General features: G+C 36.0%; 1 protein-coding gene across 1 annotated transcript; it reads left to right on the top strand.

Annotated features, from left to right (window-relative positions):
- Positions 1–12979: 12979 nt before the first annotated feature.
- On the top strand, positions 12980–20964 carry UCN3 (urocortin 3). The gene is given in 4 exon segments (XM_051961443.1): positions 12980–13235; positions 18966–19026; positions 19986–20255; positions 20258–20964. Coding segments are annotated over 2 exon segments (507 nt in total). The 5' UTR covers positions 12980–13235; positions 18966–19026; positions 19986–19991; the 3' UTR covers positions 20501–20964.
- The last annotated feature ends 1843 nt before the right edge of the window (positions 20965–22807 follow it).

Raw genomic sequence — 22807 nt, forward strand, 5'->3', positions numbered from 1 at the left:
TAATGAAGAGGGTTGTGGTCCCTTTAAGAAATTATTTCTCCTATTGATCTGTGATTCCTTTCAGATTCCCAGCCCCTCCTGGCTGAGGCATATCCTCCCCAGAGAAGTTGTTTTTCCAAGTTGCCGGAGCCTTTGATTCACAAATCCTGGTCAAAAAGTATCCCTTTGAATTCCAATAGGAGATCTAGGCTTGTCCCAGCCCCAACTGGTTCTGATCTTCTCGGGCTTCCCAACCCCCACGAAGATACCCAATATAAGAAGCTTCCATCAACTAAAGTATTTGCAGATGGATCTTGGCAGCCCTCTTTACTGCCAGGACTTTCTGTTCACTGAAAACTACATTCTCAGTGCAAAACTCCATTTTCCATAGATCTGCCTTTACAGAAGTCAGTCTCTGAGTAAACTGATTTCTATCTAACAATAAACTTAATTTTGCATCTAATATTTGGGAATGAGTGAATTCTTTCACTCCTTAAACCTGCGGTTGATTTAAAGGGATTCTTAATAACTCTCTTATAGCCACTAACCTCTAGACCACCCTAAACCTCATCACTACCAAATTAGCAAAGATGGAATAATTTAGTTTGGGCAATATTGTGGAAAAGTAGAGCTGTTATATTGGGCTGAACATTTGGAAAAAACAAAAAAAAAAAAATACAACAAAAAACTTCCAAACTATTCATACCTTTTAAGTTAATAATCCATCTGGTAGATTCATGCCCCAAGAATGTTGACAGGGGAAAAAAAGTCTACCTTGAAAAAAAATGTATGACAATTCTACTTCTAATAAGAAAAAAATGGGAAAAATTAGATAACCAACAATTAGGGAATGATTGGAAAAATTGTAATTTATGAAAGTAATGGTTACTGTAGTAACCTTGTGTTCGACAAGGATAAAAACTTAAGTTTTGGGGATAAGAATTCATTATTTGGTTTAAAAAATGAGAGCTGGAAAGCAGTCTGGCAGAAATTGGACATAGATTAATATTTTAAACCATCTACAAAGACAAGATTAAAACAGATACATGATCTAGGTGTAAAGAGAGAAACCACCAAAAAAAATTGAAAAACATGAAACATATTTCCTAATTTCAATTATATTAAATTGAAAAAGACTTGTACAAACAAAATAAATATAACCAAGATCAGAAGGAAAATAGAAAATTGGAAGGAAAACTACAGTTTTTCATATAAAAGATGTCATATCTCAAATATATAAGAACTTTGTTAAATAAGTGATCAAAGCATATGAATAGGCAATTTTCTGATAAAGAAATCAAAACAATGTATAGATATTTGAAAAATGCCCTAAACCATTATTATTTGGAGAAATGCAAATGAAAACAACAAATTGTTAAGATTCTTACAAGGTATTAAGTTGGTTGTCTAATTTTAGCATCATGCTTAGCAGTTCTCTGGTTCACTAATGTATTTAGTACTCATTGGAGTTCTACAAAATTCACAAGTCAGAGAGGAGTCCAGGAGGTTCACAAGTCAGGAACCCACAATCCCACCCTCGGAGGAGGAGTCAGATTCATTCCATATATCACCATTGTGCTAGCTGGAGGTTTTGGAGTCAGAGATGAGCTAGAGGCAGAAGCTGGAAGAGCTAAAGGACTAGTAACAAGAGCTCTCAGAACCAAGGAGAGAGATAGGCCTCTAAGAGAACTAACCGGGCTATTTTGGAAGAGACAATAAAGGACTGTACTTTAATTCCTAGCTGCATTTGAGGTGATTATTACTCTGAACTGAAAGGAAGGCTGCCTCCAGAAGCCCCCCAAGAAACCTGCTCCCAGAGAATGAATATATTTAGAGAAGAGAACATTACAACAAATGTTGAAGGGAAGGAGAAAAATTGGAACATTCATTCACTGTTGATGGAATTGTGAACCAATCCAACCATTTTTGGAGAGAAATCTGGAATTATGCCCAAAAAGTTATTAACTATATCCTTTTACCCAGGAATAGCATTACTCGGTCTTTTTCTAAAGATGATTAGGGAAAAAGGAAAGGAGCTTATAGGTTCATATATATATATACATATTCATATACATATATATATACAACTTGTACATATATTATATATATATGTATACACAATTTCATAATGTTACCTAGAATGTTGCAGAATTCACAATAAATCAATGAATATTTATTAAATATTTCTGCACAGACACTTATACTAAGCCCTGTAAATATGAACAAAGTCCCCGCTCTCATGAAGCTCTAAGTCTATTGGGAAACAATATACGAACAATTATTGCAAACAAGTTATGTATAAGACAAACTAGAAATAACTACCAGAGAAAGTACTCGAATTAAGAGAGATTGGGAAAAGCTTTTTGTAGTAAATGAACTTTTAAGTAGGACTTGAAAGAATTCAGAAAAGTCAGGAGATGGAGATGGAGTAGGAAAGCTTTCTAGGCAGGGAGAACACCCAGTGAAATAGTCCAGAGTAGGAAGATTCAGTTTCTTTTTTGAGGAAGAGCAAGAAGACCAATGTCACTAAATCAAAGAATACTTAGTGGGTTATATAGTATAAGAAGAATGGAAAAGTCAGGGAAGGAAGTTATGGTAGGCTTTGGATAGCAGAGGATTTTATGTTTGATCTTAGAGGTAAAAGGCAGCCACTGGAGTTTAAGTGTGGAGGGGATAGAGCGACCACAGACTGGCATGGTCAGACCTGTGCTTTGGAATTGTTTTAACAGATGAGTAGGAAATGGACTGGAGTGAGTAGAGATGTGGCAGGCAGATTAAACAACAAACTATTATAATTATTTAGGTGTGAGGTGCTAAGGGTCTGCACTAGAGTGATTGGAGAGTAGGGAGCATACATGAGAGGTATTTGAAAAATAAAATTGACAGACCTTGACAACAAATTGGATAATGGTAATGAAAGACAAAGAAAAGTGGAGAATGTCACCTAAGTTTAGAGTTTAATGATATCTTTTGTCACTTTTGTCCTTATCTTTTCCCCTCCCAGTTTCAGAAAATCATCCCTTATAATAAAAACAAAAAACTAAGTAAAAAGAGAAAAAAAATCAGTAAAAATTAATTAATAATATCTAAAAATAAATGTAAAGTTCCATACCTAATAACATCTCCCCATTGTTCACCTATGCAAAGGAGTGGGGAAAGATATTTTCTCATATCTCTTATGGGGAACAAAGCTTGTTTTCAATTTTACAACATTCGTTTTTGTGGTTTTGTGGTTCTTTCAGTTTACATTGTTATAATCAATATGTATATTATCTTCTTGGCTCTTCTCTGAATCAGATCATGTAAGTATTTCAGTGATTCTTTGAGTGCATCATATTCATAATTTTTAACATTATAGTAATATTTCATTACATCCACATATCACTATTTGATTGGCTGTTCTCTAATCAATGAGTATTTGTGATGTTTCCAGATTTTTGCTTCTACCAAAAATGTTACTGTAAGTAATCTGGTATATATGAAGCCTTTCTTTTTTACAAATAAAAACTCCTATGGCTAGTAGTGGATTCTTTGAGTCAAAGATTCTGGACATTTTAGCTACTTTATTTGCATATTTCCAGTATGGTAGTATTCATTCACAGTTCCAACCACAGTGCACTGATATGTCCTATTTTTCGACAATCCCCCCAATATTTACTATTCCTGTCTTTTGACATCTTGTCAATATACTGGGTATAAGGTGAAATCTCAGGGTTGTTTTAATGTGCATTTCTTTGTTATTAGTGATTTGGAAAATCTATTCATATGGCTTTTAAAAGTTTATAATTTTTTGAGAAAATATTTGTTTGTATCCTTTAACCACTTTGAATATATTTTGAATATCTATAAGGATTTTTCTTCCATTCAACTGTTTTCCTAGGTGCAGTGATTTTGTTCATATAAAAATATTTCTATGTTAAAATGTAGTTTTATGTAGTTAAAATGATCTGTTTCATTTTTTGTCATTGCTTTTATCACTTATTTGGGTAAGAATTTACTTCTGAATTCACTACAGCCTCTTTTTTTTTTTTTTTTTTTGCTAGAAACTTGTTTTTGGAAAAGAGGCATTATTTTGCTGATTCTTTAAAGAAAAGCTGAAACAACTGTTGGAAGGTCATTTGGAAAAAAACTGAAACAACTGTTGGAAGGTCATTTGGAAAAAAACTGAATCATCCTACTGAAAAAATCCTATTATTCTCTAGTACTACTGTTGTTGTGGTTGGGAGAAGGCAAAACTCTTAGGGATGTCTACGGTCTTCTCTGGTTTATTTTACTCCCTATTTATTCCCTTTCCTTATCACTCAGCTATGATATCATATGATGCTTCTGTCCTTGTCTTCTGTTTTCCAATTCGGAAGCAATATGCAGATCAACTCTATGATATGCCAATCAGATTTCATTCAGGATCCCCACAACTTTCTAAATAAAAATTTCCTTTTCTGGCTCCTTTTTATATGCTATTTCTCCAATAAGAATGCTATGAAAAATAGAAATGAAGCATGGAATGGCTACAGATTTTAAGCACTTTGTGAGTCAGTAGCAGATCTGATAATAGAAAATGGAGAATGTTTTTACATCAGATTCCAGAATTCAGTCTTATTTTGGATTCCCTTTGCTGACATTGAAATACAAATGTCTAGGGTAGCTCTCAAACTTTTTTTGCTCATGGCATAATATTCTTTGCCATGAGAAATTATAACACATTAAATATTTATATTGGCAATAAGGAATGGTTCCTGAAGTCAACCTGGAGACTCATACCATAGACTGTGGGATTCTTTTGTTTTCCATTCTTCACATTATGCCAAAACATAGATTTTCCATTTCCACTAGTCTAGACTGTTTCATAATTCTAGCATTGCATGGCTTCAGAGCCAAAAAGGATTAACAAAATAATAATGTTCTTTGAAGTTATATTAATGAGGTCCTAGGTAGCTAGGTGGGAGTTAGCACTAACAGGATTATAATACTCCTTAAGGCTAGCAGGGAAGGGCACTGATGGGTACCATCTCAGCCTTAAGAGAGCCTTTTGTTCTTAAGTAGATCTTTTGCTCTAGTGGACTTTCAATTACAGTGTCTCTAGAAACCCCATTTTCATTATATCTAATGGAAAGCCAAGTTATGATATCAAATCTCCCAGGTTATATTTACACTATAAAAAATCACTCATACTATAGAGTTGCTATATTCTTTGCTAATTCCTTTTAAGGGCTAGCCCACTATGGGTACTCTCAACTCATGGTGTCTTTCTCCTTGTTATAGCTAGCTCTTTTAAGGTGATAAATCCCTCTTAGGGTTAGCCACTAGTCAATAGTGCAATTTCCTTTCCTTGCTAACTCCCTTTCGGGATTAGTCTGCTAAACTTCTTTATGGATTTAGCCTACTAGGCAATGGTGTATTCCCATTTCATGGCATCTTCCCTTTAATGACTTCTTCCTCCTGATTAATTGTGTTTCCTTAGAAAACTTGTTTTTCCCCTTGTTAATTGTTTAAAATAAACAAACAAACAAAAAAACCCAAACACCCCCCCCTTTTTTTTTTGCTAATTCCTGTGTACTATTCATGTAATAAAACAGCAAAATCTTTCTAACCTATGATGGATGTCTGACTTGAACTGTAACCTAATCTCTAGTATATATATATATTTTAATATTCTTTTATAATCATGCTCTCCCAAATCTATTTACCATTTCTGGTACTTTATTACCACTTCAATACATATAAGCTATTTCTATTCATAAAGCTGATTGAAACAAAGGCTTTTCACATTCACCCTCTAACTTGCATGTATTGTGGTTATTGTTGACTTGTGGATGGCTCTACACGACTTCATGGAATTTGTCCAAGAGGTTTCTTTTGGCAAAGTGACTGAAGTGGTATGCCATTTCCTTCTCCAATGTCTCCATTGTACAGATGAGGAACCAAATAAGGGCTGTGGTTTGCCCAGTTTACATAGCTAGTAAGACTGAGTTCAGATCTTCCTGACTCTAGGACTAATGCTCTAAGTCCTGCACCAGCTAGCTGCCCCAGTGTACACAAATGACACTTTGTAAATTACCTACTTCCTTGTTTAATGCTGAATGCAATAAAATACATCACTCACATAAGCCAAGGAAAAACACCAAGATAGCAGTTTACAACCTTAATACTTCTCTGATGGGTAGAAAGGGAAATCACTGTTCAATGAAAATTTCACTCTCGGGATTAGGTTCTTTGTTCATTCCTGTCCCATCAATCTTACACTCCCTGACTGACCTCAATCAGTCAATAAGTACAGGCACAAGCCTTAGTAATTCCTGAATTTTCCTCTTACTGATGGCAGAAGGAAAAAAAATATTCTATAAGTGAAATACAAATCAGGAGCAATCAGTCAGTCAAAAAAAAAAAAAAGAGTGAAAAATGATGATTTAGCTTTCATCAGCCTCCTCCTTAACTGGAGGGTCTGAAAGGGACTATGATGTCCACCCTCCCTCCTCTCCAATCAGAAGGGCCCCAGAGCCAGTAGGTGTTAAGGAAGTGTGAGTTCCAGAGTTGAGATTTTGCAGGAAGATGAGCTTCTTGAGACAATGATGAAGTCTAGGAGATCTACCACATGGGAAATGGATGAGGTGGCTGCCAACATCCCATTCTTTAAGTGGAAAATCTGGGAGAACTATATAGTTGAATAGCACTAAAACAGAACCTACCTGTACCCCACTCACTCACACTCACCTCACAGGACAGAGTCTTCATTCCCTAAAACCACAGAGCACAAGTCCCATTTTTTGGCTACCTTTGATTTTCAGAAGACACCATTAGTTCAAAGCAGAGACTTAAAATAATAATGCATAAAAAGGCATGATAGCAAAAACAGTCATAAAACATTTCTCCCACAAATCTGAGGTATATTTCCCCACACATACACATATCAACGGAAGTAGCAAATGCAAAGATCATGAAAAGAAAACATGTGGCCATGTCACACTCATGAGAGTCACGTCCCCATTCATCCAAAATAGTTGCTGCAGGGCCAGTGATAGTTTATAGAGGTGCCTTCCTACTGCTTTGGCCTGATTCACTCTTTTCAACTTTTGGCTAAGTGAAATCCTAGACTTTTTCTCTTCCTAATGGGAAGATAAAGCTTTCACTTTTTTTTTTTTTAACTAGTCTTTCTAGCTATAGATCTTTTAGAAAAGACTGGAAACCTTGCAAAAAGCTTTTCCTTAAGGTTCTCCTTAGTTGTTACCTTCCATCTTCTTTAGGCTACAAAGTCTTAACTTCCAACAGAGATTCTAATCCTTATGTGCAGAGTTTTTCCAGAACAAAAAATCATGTCTTCTCAGTTAATACCCTCAAGCTTAATTTTTTTGTTTGTATCAAACTTCATGATCTCACTTTAGTTCACTGCAAGCATCTCTCAATTTTAATCTCTGGTGTCAATAAAGCAAGTAAAGGTATTTGCCCAATAACTGTAAAACTGGGATTTGGGCTGTCCAGTTTTATCACCCTAAGCCTTTTCCAATCTCCTGTGTAAATGAGCAGACAAGCGGGGAAAAGTACACAGAAACAAATCTTAATTCTGGAGATTAGGTCAAAGTCTCTTTGACCAGTTTGTACAAATTCCCGGTCCTTTCATGTGCAGATAAAGCCATACAAAGTTGGAGGAGGCTTTTACACACATCCTTATAATCCTTTCCTCAGTGTATAGTACCAGGACATAAAACAGAATACAGTAATATATCTATGGGCATACAAAATTGTATTTAGAAATTAGCATATCATATAGGTGGAAAAATTAAGAATGCTAGCACAATGAACACAAATTTGGTAAAAGGTCAATATTTCATATTTACATTAGAATTGCATGTCATTAGCTAAAATTCAACATATAAAATGAAATAATACATATCCTGACAGCATTGATACCAACTTTGAATTTTAATCATGAAATACATGATATATAGTATATGTAATAGATTTGTATGTAGTAAGCAGATAGACTATCCACATGCAGAAACAATGCATGCACACAGAAAAATTACAAATGTATAATAACTTCATGCTAAGATACATGTCAAAAAATTATATGTCAAGAGTACAGATCAATGGAAGGAAGTTCAACAGCATTATTGCATGACATCATAAAACATGTCATAAATAGCATATAACAGAAATATCTTGCTGTTGCTCATGAAGCATACTTCCAATGAGCTCTACACACTTAACTACTACTCTCATTTTCTTAAAGTATCATTTTGTTGCTAGGTTACTAATAGGTTTGGCACATCTACCAATCATAGCCTCCCAATTTTTGGCAGAATATAAGTAGCTGCAGACTCAATGACCTGTGATTATGTTGAGATTGGAAAGGGGACCCCAGAAGTTTGGGGTCATAGACATGTCGTGAGGTGTCTCAAAAGAATTTTCAGCCTTGAATCCATTTCCTAATCAAAGGGCAAAGTTTCATTGTAAATTGTAATGCTCAGAGGGAAGACCAGGGAATAGTCTCTGGAATTTGGTTCTCACTGACCAGATTATCACTGATCAGATTATCAGTCAGCAATGAATTGAGGAATAGTCTATTCAGAATCAGACAGATTGGGAGTGTGGGAAGTCCCAGAGGCAGACTCTAAAGCCAGAAGATTTAGGATGACTGACTTATTGTTAGAACAGAAGCCTCTCCCCTAAAATCAGGGAGCCACAAAATCATGGCTATATTACATCATTTTCCCCTCTCCAGCAGTTTGTACCCCAAATTCCTTTGGGACAAAGGGACAGAGGTCTCATTTTCCAGAGCTGCTTCATGCTGATAAGGAACACAGAGCTGTCCCTACTCAGGGAGGTTCAGCCCAGGAGGGGAAATGGGAGATTTGAAGATGAGCATTGATCCTTACCCCACTCCATCCCCATTCCCAAGCTGGGGTGGGGAGGTGTTTTGTGTGGGGTCCCCACGGGCTGCTTCCCCTATTTCTACAAGTGAGGCAGAATATGAGTTTTAATCTGATCTGAGATGAGAGGGGTTAGCAAACAGAGGGACTTGGAGTATATTGATATTGTTAGCAATTTCCACAATTGAAATACTCCCTGGGGACTGGAGTGGAGAGGGTCACTTCTTGGAGTGCTTTTCCTAAGGAGCAGAAGGGGACTCCAGACAAGATAGGAGTCAAAGAAGAGTTAGTAAAAAGTTGCTATTTACTTGGTTTGTTTTACCTTTTTCTTTTCTTCCAGAATGGGGATAAATTCCTGGAATTATCCCCAATGTTTCAGGAATTTTTCTTGCAATCTTAAAATGACTAATTGCTGAACTTCTTAATCATTGCTCTCAAAATTTTGAGACTCGGCTAATATGTCATTTTAATTTTAATTAGCTAACATTTTGTGTAGCCTCTAGCTTGGCCAGAGCTGATGTCCACAGAAAAAAAGGCTTTTTAAGAAATTTTCCCAGCATTCTAACTACAGCATAGAAGTTTATTGGGGTTTGTTTTTGTTTTTGCTGATTGCATTTTAAATCTTTCCAGGTAACAAAATATAGTGCACAGGACAGACATGACACAGACATTCTGCACAGAGACACAGACACAGACAAAATGACATGAAAGAGGATGGCAAAGCCATAAAATTTTGCCAAAAGTTATCCTATAGCAGTTTCTATAGCCAAGCACTACTTCCACTTTACCGCTTAATATCAAAGTAGTTTTTACAAAGGGACATTTATGTTGAAGATTTAGTAAGAACAAAAACCAAATATTTCCCATATCACTTTGGGGGCATATTTTCCCCTACACTCTCCTGGTATCAGGGAAGATTAGGTTCACTTTTAGTGCAGTTATTATATAACATTGAGTCCATTAAGTTCATGTCTAGATGCAGCATGGCTCAACTCAGCAACCTGTGACCTGGATCCAGAAGGAATGAAAAAAAGTCATTTTTAAGTGCCTCTTATGGGCCAAGCACTATGCTAAATATTTTATGAACATTATCTCATTTGATCCACATAACAACCCTGGGAAATAGGTGCTGTTATTATTCCCATTTTACAACTAAAGAACCTCAGAGGGACAGAGATTAAATGGCTTGTCTAGTTTCACACAGCTAATAATTTGCATTCTGGTGCTCCAGGCCCAGCATGCTATCCGCTATTGCCCAAAACCTACCCTTGGTCCTTGGAGTATCAATACTCTGATGGCTGAAAACCTGGATTCCAGGATGCCAGAATGACCTCCTGATCTTCCAGGACTCACAAGATCAAAGACCCCAATTCTTTTGCCCAAAATGGAAAAGAAAAATGCAGAGGCCAAAGACAAAAACTCTTTTGCAGGGCTACATGGCCTTAATAAGGAGGTGACCTTCCTTTGCTGCATCATCTCTCATTGAACACTATGTGTGGAAAGTCAAATCACCAAAGCACAATAGAAAAGAAATGAGCAAAAGAGCAGGCTTTCATTTTTTTTTAATTTTGTAAAATTTTGTAAAAATTATCTCATTTATTTCTTACACTTCTGTAAGATAGGTGCTATTTAATCCACATTAGTTTTCCTCAACTAAGGCTAACAGAGGTGAAAATAATTTGCCCAGGATCACACTATTAATAAGTGTCTGAAGCCAAATTTCAACTCAGGTTATTGTGATTTAAAACCCCATGCTTTCTCCACTGTGCCACCAGTTACTTCTTACGTATCAATGAAAATATCTTTGTAAATAACTATACTTTGTAAGTGATGTACAACACTTTCCTCTCTCCCAATTCTAGTGCTACATCAAGATCTGGAAATGATCTTGTATTAAGATTTCATTTTTAATATTTTTTGAATGACTCTTTTCCTTTGTCTGCAAAGAGCCTTCTGTTCACTAGTTAGTCAACTAGAACCACTTACAGAATGGCTACACATGTTCCATAGTATTTCCAATGCATTTTCATTACAGAATTCTACCATAATAAAGTTCCTTAAAATCTTCTTATGGAAAGGTTCTGTCCAAGACATTCCACCTATGAGCCAGACTCATATCATCCTATAGCTCTCTTTTTTTTTTTTTCAATCAAACTCTTAGAAAAAAAAGTTATAGACTCCCCTTCCTCAATTTCCTTTCTCACTGCTTACTGGTCTTTCAATCTTTTTCAAATGAAATTTTTCTCTACAAAGCTGTGAATGATGTCTTAATTGCTAAATCTTATGTCCTTTTCTTAATCTTCACCCATCTTCCTCCTCTCTATAGCATTGAACTATTCATGACTACCTTCTCCTGTTATGCTCTTCTCTGAATTTCTATTACATTACTGTCTTGGTTCTCCTTCTATTTGTCTCATTTCTCCTTTTCAGTCTTCTTTGCTGAATTATTATCAATATTATGCCCTCTAATTCTGAGTGTACCATTAAATTTTGTATTGTGTTCTCTTCTCTTTCTCTAAACTGTCTGATGGTGACCTCATCAGCTCCTATTGGTTCATCTCTATGATGATAATTTCATGATCTATATATCTAGTCCTGATAACTTCTGAGTTTAAGGTCATCACCACACAAGATTTTGTAAGGGTGAATGTTGAAAACTATCTTTGTATGTATTTTTAAAACAAATTATTAAAAATAAAGTCATCATCTATTATTTATTGGACATTTCATATTAGATGTCCTGAATGCATCTCAAACTCATGTCCAAAATAAAACTTATCATTTTTCTCCCCAAACCCAGTTCTCTAAATTTCCCTATTTCTATTGTAAGTTCCACTATTCTTCCAGTCACTCAGATTTACAACTTCAAAGTCATCCTCAATTACTTGATTTCCATCATCCCATACATCTAGTCACTAACTCTTGCCATTTATATGTCCACAACATCTCACACATTTGTCCCCTTCTCTTTATTCACATGACCAACATCTCCATCATCTCTCATCTGGATTATTATAACAGTCTCTGAATTGGTCTAACTTCTTCAAGTATCTCCCCTCTTCACTCTATATCCCATATATTCCCAAGTAGTCTAATTAGAGAGTAGGTCAGACTAAGTAACCGCTCTGCTCCCCTCCAATTCAAAAAATTCCAATGGTTCCCTATTATCTCTTAAGTCAAATATAATTATTTTTGTTTTAGATTTACAGTTCTTTACAATCTTGTTCCAATCTAATTCTCCAACTTTCTCTTGATAAGCTGCACAGCCTTTCCAAAGGCTGACCACCATGCCCAGAATGCATTCTCTCTTCACCATAACTTCTGCCTTTTATATTTCCTAATTTCCTTCAAATTCCTTCCTTCCTCCAGCTGCCACCTCCTATATGAGATCTTTGTTGATTCCCCAACTGCAAGTACATCTCCCTTCTGCTCTGTTTCTGACTCTCTAGCTTGGGCTCACGCTCCCAGACATAGGATAGGATTTTGGCCTTTCCTCATTTCAGACTGTATTGCCATCAGGGAAGTTCTGACAGCCAGAGTTTTCTCTCTGATGCTCATATTTAGGTGTTACTGTCTGAACTAGCACTTTTCCCTCCCCAGCTTTTAGATTCACTCTCTTCTGATTCAACTAACTTAACCCACTTGTTACTCTTTAACATGTTCACAACAGTGTCCTTTAAACACTGTCTAGAAGAATTGAATTTAATTCATTTCAACACAAGAAAAATAAAGCATATAGTTCCTGCTTTCAAAATCGATGCAGTAATCTGATTCAATAACTCATCTAGCACCAATACTTAGCCCCATAGCAAAGCTAAAAAAGCTTCCAACTCCAGGCTAGGATACACAGGGAACTTCCATTGTTCTGTTGTCTTCTCTAAAGTCATCAATAGTTAGATTGAAAGAATTTAGGCAAAGCCCTTAGTAGTGAATGCAGTTACAGCATTGCAGCTCTCCACTTTCCAAAGCAACACTGCTTCCTACTTGGGCAAAGCATTTTTAATCAATGAACTTGGAAGTGGGGGAACAACAAGGGAGGGAGGGCAGCAAGGAATTGGAAAGTAGATTGAAGAGAGGAATGAGAGCTACATGACGTGAACACCTTGTTCTGATTTCATTACAACCAAATGAAGATAGTGCAACTGAAATTATGATTCAACCCCGTGATCTATCACTTTTATATATACTCCAGAGAGTAAAGCGGTTTCCATAGAGAGACAATATCACAGCCTACTTAATAAGAACACAAGAAAGAGAAGACGGTGACCATGACAGCAACCTAAGTTCAGACAGATGCCAGATGAACGTTTCTGATCCATTATCCCTCTCTATCCTGAAGCTCCTGTCTGCTGTTGTTGGCCGAGCCTACAGAGCATAGTTAACTTATCGGTGAGTATTTGATTTGAGATTCATTTTTGAAAGACAAATTAATTTTCACCAAGTGGGACTCAACTTACAAGTGTGAGATCTTGTACTATTTAGCTTTGTATATACCTACGTAAATGTGCAAAGGCATTTTGGGCTAAGTCTTATTGAACAAAAGTAATTCTTTTTCAAATGGTGAGAAAATAGGAATCTAGAAAACTATTCAGAGGCAAAAGTACTTCATTTGTTGACCTGAAGGAAAAACAGGGTCATAAAGGAAATGGCAACTTCAAGGTCAGAAAGTATTAAAAGTCTACTTGTCTGAGAGCAAAACTATCTGTGTCTATGTAGTCATGTTTCTGGTTTCCAAACTTGGGAACCATTTCAGAAGAAAGAGAGTCATTCTACAAAATTCAGTGGGACAGTTCTTCTAAAAGTGCACCAAAAGGAAGGAGAAGAATGATTTAGCAAAGCTGAAGGTTTGAATATCTAGGAAATCTCAGCATTATGTAAGAGATCCGATTTGCAATTTCCCCCCCATCCCCAGTTGCTATTAAATAGCATGAAAATACAGAATTGCTGGAATCTTATTAGGTTACACATTCAAAAATGAACTAGATTGCTAATATACCCATTTCCTTGGTGCAGACATTCTTAGGGAAAAACCAACAGGGACCACCTGCTTTTCACTTCAGCCCCACTTTAAACAATTGTTGCTGATTGAATTTATGTATCTTTCCCTTCTGATTCCTTGGACCTGAAATTGTCAGAGTGTAAAAGGATTTAGAGCTGGAAAAGATCTCAGAGATAACTTTATAGAATTTCCTCATTTTATAGATAAAGAGACTTACTCAAAGGTATGCAGGCAGTAAATAGCAAAGCTAGTCTTTGAAGTGAGAATCTACTGTTTGCAAATTTGACATTCTTTCCAGCACACCTACTTTTTCTTAGAAATGTGATGATTTGATTTCATATATATCTTCTTTTTAGAAAAAAGAAGAACTTAAAATGGTATGTTTTTTTAAAGTTCTAAATATCTTTTGAGAAAAGTTCAGCTATATCCTTCTTCTATATCCCCATGAAAACAAAGCTGATTCCCTGTCAAAACTGAAGTCTTTTTAGGTCCATGTTAAAATCTTCTCCATCTAGCATTATTTCATTTCTTCTAGAACCTAGTACTCTCTTCCTGACCCAGGTCCTTCATGTCAATAAATTTTAGGGACTCAATATATTATTTCTCTAAAGATGACTTGTATATTACAAAGTATCTTAGAATGGGACAGCTAAATGGCACAGTGGATAAAGTGGAGTCAGGAGGACCTGAATTCAAATGTGGTCTTGTGATTCTAGGCAAGTCACTTAACCCGAGTTGCCTACCAAAAAAAAAAAAAAAAGAGGGGGGGAAAAAAAAAGGAAAGTATCCTACAATGGTCACTGTTAAACCCAAAATGTTTCTGAGAGTAAAATTTCAGGCATATGCAGCACGTCAGTTTTTCTAATTCTTTAAATTAGATCATATAGATTATCACCACCAGTCACCACTGAACAGTTGAACTTGCAGAGAACATTTGGGTGGTAGCTGATAAGAAAACTCTTAAAATCTTTCCCCCCTTGGCACTTTTACAAGAATAAGGAATCTGAATAGTGGAAGTCCTAGGACCATAGATTTAGAACAGGACAGGAGGTCATATGGTTTGATCCCCTTTGCTTTTCAAATAAGGAAAGTAAGAGATTAGTTAATTTACCTATGAACACACTGATAATAAGCAGCAAGCAGTATGCTAAATTCATATCCTTTCACTCTAAGTCCAATATGCTTCCTTTCCATGATTACACTCTTGCCCTTTAAGGGGCAGGTTAGAAACACCTGGTTAAAACCAGTTTTCTGAGGAAAGCAATATTTCTTTTGTGCTAGATTTTTTTTTCTTACACATCATCTCCCTTCAATTACACTAAGAAACAAAAAGATTTCACAACTATATGCTGTCCCAGACTAACTGCTGATGAAATAATCTAGGTTTCAAAATAGCCTATTCTTTCTATCAGACTGCAAGGAAATATATTTCAGGTACAAAGTAACTAAAGACAGTAAAGTGTTTCTAGATCAAAACAATTAAGAACAGGCAGTTAAGAATAGTTCTAGTTGCTTCATGATTCTTCACTGAAGTATTGGATGGACAATGAAAACTGCCACCTTCTCATTTCCTCTTCTTCTTTCCTCTATTAACCCTTCCTCTCCAATCCAAGCAAGCTGAAGGAAAAAACTGTGAGACAGGGAAAGAGAAAGCTGGGTGAGACTCTAGCTTCAATCCAAATTTTAAAAACTTTGGGTGGGTGGAAGAGGGAGCTAAGGAAATATAAGAAATCATCTAGCATACTATCTTCATTATAGATGAGGACACTAAAAAAATTACTATGTGCCAGCATTTTACTAAGTTCTAGAGATACAAAGAAAGAAAAAAATTTGGACCCTGTTCTCAAGGAGTTACATTCTAATGGGATAGAGTTCAGAGAAATGCTTCCTGGAAAATCTCCCTATATAATCTGTGGAAAGCTGAGAAAAACATAGTAGAAAGAGAATTGAATTTGAAATCAGATTATCTATATCAGAACCCCAGCTATAATTTTAATTAGCTATGTGACTGTGGACAAGTCATTCAGAATCTCAGTTTCCAAAATGGAAATAATAATTTTGTTACTATTTATCCTACAAGGCTGTTATAAGGAAAGCAATATGTAAACAGTAAGTTTCTAAGTTATCGTTTTCTGTTATGACTTTTTAAGGCACATATTCAAGAAAATTTTAAATTTAATTATATACTTAAGATACCTGAAAGATATTTACAACAATGATTGTATTTCTTCAATTACAATATCAGTTGATACTTAGTTGACCAGCTAATGAATTTATTAGGTACATTTCCTCATTAAAGACTATCTATTAAGGAACGGAGAGATTGTGGTATAGGGGAGGATCTAAAGAAAAGAAATCTATCTTCTCAAACATACAGGTGTATGCCCTAGAGATAGGCAAAAGAATAATGTTTTGCCATAGATGATAAGATACTGAATTAGGTGCTGGAAAAATGTTTTATTATCTGTAAGATATATAAATGGCACTATAATCAAGGGTTATTAATTTTTTTGTACATCATGATCTATATATACTCCTTTGTCAATCTGGTGAAGTCTGTGGATCCCTCCTCAGAACAATTTTTTTTTTTTATAAATTTGTAATTAAAGAAAGTCTAAACTATAGTTAGAAATTCAGATAGAGAATTATAGATATAATGGGTTTTTTTTCCTGATTCGGATTCCTGAACATTATAGATATAATGTTTTTTACAGATCCCTTGAAATCAATCCGTGAACTGGATACCTTTTAGGTGTATATGTATATATACACCTATATATATAGTAAATGCTCCTTAAAAAAATCTCATTACAGAAAATAATAACTTACCAAAGGGGTCCAATCAACCTAACTTTACCATTCCTCTCACATGGTATTTCATGCTTTTGATTGGTTATTCTCCTTGCCAGGAATACACTCTCGCCCAATTTCTCTGCCTCTTAGAATGCCTGATTTTGTTCAAAGCTTGGCTCCAATGCCAGCATGTATATGAAGTCTATATTGATCCTGCCAGCTGCTGATGCTTTCCTCACAAATGATCTTGTATCTACATATATAATGTACGTGTTATATCCCAACCTAAACTATTAGTTCCTTAATGTCAATGATTTTTCCATTGTTGTCTTTCTTCCTACGCCCACTGTCTTACACATAATATGATAAATGGTTATTGACTGATTATAGAACTAAGTAGTAAGGAAAGTCATTATGAACACTATTCTGAATTTCTATAGATCCTTTGGTTCATCAATCATTTGTAATTGAGAGATTGCTCCAGGTTTGGGTTAAATAAATATCAAGCAATCCCTTTTGTTGTTGTTGGGGTTTTTTGTTTTTTTTGGTCATTTTTTGGTCATTTCCAACTCTTCATGACCCCTTTTTGAGGAGGCAGTTCTTGGCAAAGATACTAGAATGGTTTTCTGTTTCTCTCCAACTCACTTTCTAGATGAAGAAATTGAGGCAGACAGAGTTAAGTGACTTGCCCAGGCTAATAAGTGCCTAAGTCTTTCTGACTTCAGGCCTTGCACTCTATTTCCTGTGCTACCTAGCTGCTCAATGAGCAACCCCTACATGGAAGTCTGAGACACTGCAGTTAAGTAGAAAAGTCTAAGGACTGTCTAAGGACAGTTCTAAGGACTGTGCTCCTCTGGTATAACTTTTAAGAATCCAAGGTCACTCTCCAATAAGAAACTTAAGCCAAATATCACTGGTAAATCAACTTCCTACCTCCTGCCCTGACTACACCCTTTACTAGGTAAGTGACTTGAGACAAATCTCTAAGTCCAAATTTCTTCATAGAGATGAAAATGGAAATAATCCAAATGCCAAAGCTGTTATAAAGAAAGTGCCTTCAAAATCTTAAATGTGAGTTATTTTATCCTTTGTTCTTTTTAGTCCTGATCTAGTATCTATGCAGATGAGAACCTTTTTCAATCTACTGACTTTAGGATTCAACATTATTTTCTCTTTTTAAAATTTCTATTTTTTGTATAAGTTTTATAAAGTATATAATTATTAGTACAGCAGTATATGTATATACTTTACAAATAAATATGCACATATTAGGAGTGCGTGCTCAGAAATTTCTTACTGTGGAAGACCCTGTGCAAAAAAAAAAAAAATTACATATATATATATGTATGTATGTATATGGAGACCATGGGTATAGTGGCTAGAGTGTTACATCTGAGTCAGGAAAACTGTTGGTGGTAGAGTTGTTTCCAACTCTTCCTGACTCCATTTGGGATTTTCTTGGCAAAGATTAGTACCAGAGTGGTTTGCCATTTCCTTCCCTCACAGAGGTTGTTTGTCCTTCCTTCTTGAAGAGGACCATGATATCAGGGAGGTGATGCCAGACATACAAATAAATTGGATTTAAGTGAGGGTGGGCTGTACAAGTTCACTTGCCTCACTTTTGTTCCAGAACCATCTGGGTTCAGTAGCTAGATATGGATCAAGATGGCTGGAGATGGTCCTGGATACAATGGGAGACTGTGGCCTTTTTAAGGTCTTTAACAAGTCTTTTTCCCCTACTCATTGAGACGGGTGGACTAGGGCAAACAGGTTAAGTAACTTTACCAAGGTCACACATTTAATGATTGAACTCAGGTCTTCTTGGTCCCAAACCAGTGCTCTATCCATTGAACTACCTGGGTACCTCAAGAAAAACTGTGTTTAAATGCAAATATTTAAACCCAGAAACAATAGTGTGATGGGACTTTTTCTGAGCTCAAAAACTTAACCTATCTAGGGCAACTCTCTAAAGCTATAAGTTATAGAGAATTTGCTATCAGATTCTTTAAATGTGTAGAGAATATGTTAAATTAATTATCCTATTATTATATTATACTATTTAAAAGATGGCACAAAATAATTTTTTTTCTTTCCTTTATTAAAACAGTGAGGTTATAAATAGAAAAAAGTATTTGGCTTTAGAATTAGAGCATCTGGCTTTGAATCCTGTTTTTTCTAGTTGCTTTTGGTGAGATCTTGAACAAGAAACTTGAACTCTCTGATCTTAATGTACGTCAATAAAATAAGGGGATAGAAATAAATAATGTGTAAGGCTCTTTCCAACACCAAATCTTATGAACTTTTATATTCTTTCTTTCTTTCTACAGGCACAATTGTCCAGTTCTCAAGAGCAGTACACATCAACTACATCAGCCTCTAATTCTTCAGGTTAGCTAACTCCTTCTGATGACTTTACAATCTAAATGAAGAGAAAGTTGGGAGCCTATGGACATCAGAGATGTTTAAACTCATATAGAAAAAGAGGGCCACTAAACCTGACATAAATATCTCTGACTTAAAAAAACATGTAATAACATTATCTTATTATATGTATATCATAGTATGTATAGAATCAGTGATTCTCAAAGTATGGTCCAGAAAATCCTGGGGATCTCTGAAACCCTTTTAGAGGGTCTACAAATTCAAAAATAGTTTTTATTTCCAATATGGTAAATGTCTATAAATATAATCCAGATAAACAAAAATGCTTTGGAGAGATCCTCAATAATTTTTAATAGGACAAAGATACTGAAAACAAAAGTTTGAGAACCACTGGATAGATAATGCTGTATTCTTACTTATTTACTTATTGAGAGAGACAATATCTAGGACAGAGTTTTGGAATGTAGCTACGTTAAAGTGGTATGACATGAGAAGGATGAATCAGTAAAAAAATTTATAGGGAATGGGGATACAGATAGAAGGAGAACAACAAAGAACAGTGTAACAAAAACCCAAATAGAATCAATTGCATCAAATAGTACAGATATGTATTTTTTTAAAGTGAGAATTGAAAAAAGGTGACTGGTAGCTTTGGAGAGATTACTTTCAGTTGAGCCATCAAGTCAAAAACCAGATGACAAATAACCAATCTAGGGAACAAGATGCTCCTAACTGGATGTTCCCACATCCATAGTCTGCACCTCTTCTTAAGGTTTAAGAATGAAAAGTCATGAGTTTCTAAGCTGTCATTCTGGATCCTTCTGGATCTAGCAGCATCACTTAAATGTGTATCATCCCAAGGTATCTTGATTTACCATAAAACAGTGAATATCATAAATGCCATCTGACTGTAATTAACATTCTACTTCTTTTTTGTATTTGTCTTGTCTTCTTCCCCAATATAGGGCAGAATGCTGTTTTCTGTTCAATTTCTGTTCCTCCTGCTGCTTCTAGGAACCTCAAGAACAAGCAACTCCCATAAGCTCTACCAGACAGAGTCCATCTTCAGGTGTATTAATGCAGCCCTGTCTGGGGCTAAGAATCAACTGGATGATGGGTCCTCATTGAGCAAGAGGAGCTTCGGTTACATTCCCAGTGAGGAACTATCATCTGAGAAGGAAGACAAGAAGGACAAAGAAGAAGATGAAGAAGATAAGGAAAAAAGAACATTATCTGGGGTAGGGATGGGATTGGGGCAGGGATTGAGGGTACCAGGTATAAGTACCAGTCCCAGGCACAGCTAACCAGGAAGTTATACCAGAACAAGGCCCAGAGTGATCGGCGAACTAAGTTCACCCTGTCCCTTGATGTCCCTACCAACATTATGAATATCCTCTTCAACATAGCTAAAGCTAAGAACTTGAAGGCTAAAGCAGCTGCCAATGCTCATCTTATGGCACAAATTGGGCGAAGGAAATAAAGATGCTCCTAGAGTTAAGCAGAAGTTGAAGGGAATGAGAAGCATGACAGAGAGGTTAAGCATGTATTTAGAGGGAGGAGAGATGAAGGGTATACATACCATATAATTGGTATGTATAATGGTTGGGATCTACTCCTGATTTATCTAAGTCTCTTGTTTCTTCTTGGGTCTGCCTAGTGACTACATTTTCTCTGTACATATAAACAAAATGGTGTTTTTTAAACTTTAAAAGTCACAGAGGCTAATGCCTCTTACAACTTGCTGTGTTTCCTTCCTCCATCCCTCTGACTTAAACAAAGCTAATGTTTTTCTTTTCTCTGATCATGTTCCCTTTAACCCTTTATCTATAAAGAGAATTGCCAGTGTTTATCTCTTTCTCATCCTATCTTAACCCTTCTTCCTCCAAAGCAGGTGACTGATTTTTCCTCATCTTTCACCCAAATCCTATTTCTCCATACCATATTAAAGCTAATATATCTTGAAATCATTCTGACTTGTTTGAGTTCCTTTTTTCTACTGTGTTTCATTCCCACTGTCAAGAAAAAATCAAGCCTGATAGTTCTGGTCACTCACAAATAGACTGGCTTCCTACTCAATACCAAAAAGAAGATATATAATTTGTGCTTTAGGGAAAGTTTATGCTATGTAGTGGTGGTGGTGGTGGTGAGGGGGATGTTGAGAGACTAGACTGGCTTTAGATTATATGTGCTATGAATTGAAGCCATTCCCAGTATCAAGAACTACCCATGATAATAGGCTAGATTACTTTCTGAAAGGGGATAAGGGGAAAGAGCCATTTCTGTAAAGCACAAGTAACAAAGAGAGAGAAAACAGCAATTTGTGCTATATTTGAAGTCAGAAGCTCTGATACTATCTCTATGATCTTGATTGAAATCATTTAAACTTTTCTAAGCCTCAATTGTAAATTGTAAAGTGAGGCCTTTAAATCATATTATTTCTAAGGCATCTTCCAGCTTGATCTTTATTACCCAATAACAGTCATAGTACCTTCCTTCCGAGGGATAACTCAAAGAGAACATCACAAAATCACAGAATTTGAGAGATAGAAAGAACCTCACCAAGGATTTGGTCCACCTCCTATCTTCAAAGAATCCCCAGGGCAACATACCTGAGTAGTGACCACCCAATACCTGCCCAAAGACCTCCAAATAGAGGGAACTCATCACATCTTGTGGCAAGTCTTTTAACATAAAGATTCCCCTAACGAGAGGAAATTTTTCCTGGCACCAGGTCTAAATTTCTGCTTCTACTTTCTGGAGCCAAACAGAGCAATTTTAATCCTTCTTTCACACAACAACCTTTTAGATATTTTAACAGAAATATTGAGAAGCACCATGGTATATGGGAAAGAATTCTTACTGTGAAGTTAGAGACCTTGGGTTCAAATCTTGCCTTTAATGCTCAGTGTTTTTGTGAGTTTGGGCAAGTCTCATTGCTACCCTGTGCCTTAGTTAACTTATCTGCAAATGGACTCTGAGGTTCCATCCAGTTCTTAATCTCCCTCTTAAGACTTCTTTTCTTTTCTTTTTTTTTTTTTAATAACTTTTTATTGATAGAACCCATGCCAGGGTAATTTTTTTGTAGCATTAACCCTTGCATTCACTTCTGTTCCGATTTTTCCCCTCCCTCCCTCCACCCCTTCCCCCAGATGGCAAGCAGTCCTTTACATGTTGAATGGGTTACAGTATATCCTAGATACAATATATGTGTGCAGAACCGAACAGTTTTCTTGTTGCACAGGGTGAATTGAATTCAGAAGGTATAAATAACCCGGGAAGAAAAACAAAAATGCAAGCAGTTTATATTCATTTCCCAGTGTTCTTTCTCTGGGTGTAGCTGTTTCTGTCCATCTTTGATCAATTAAAGCTCTCTTTATCGAAGAGATCCACTTCCATCAGAATACATCCTCAAACAGTATCATTGTTGAGGTATATAATGATCTCCTGGTTCTGCTCATTTCACTTAGCATCAGTTCATGTAAGTCTCTCCAGTCCTCTCTGTATTCATCCTGCTGGTCATTCCTCAAAGAACAATAATATTCCATAACATTCATATACCACAATTTACCCAGCCATTCTCCAATTGATGGACATCCTTTCATTTTCCAGCTTCTAGCCACTACAAACAGGGCTGCCACAAACATTTTGGCACATACAGGTCCCTTTCCCTTCTTTAGTATCTCTTTGGGGTATAAGCCCAGTAGAAACACTGCTGGATCAAAGGGTATACACAGTTTGATAACTTTTTTGAGCATAGTTCCAAATTGCTCTCCAGAATGGCTGGATG

This window comes from Antechinus flavipes, chromosome 5 (genome assembly GCF_016432865.1).
Source record: "Antechinus flavipes isolate AdamAnt ecotype Samford, QLD, Australia chromosome 5, AdamAnt_v2, whole genome shotgun sequence".
Lineage (NCBI taxonomy): Eukaryota > Metazoa > Chordata > Mammalia > Dasyuromorphia > Dasyuridae > Antechinus > Antechinus flavipes.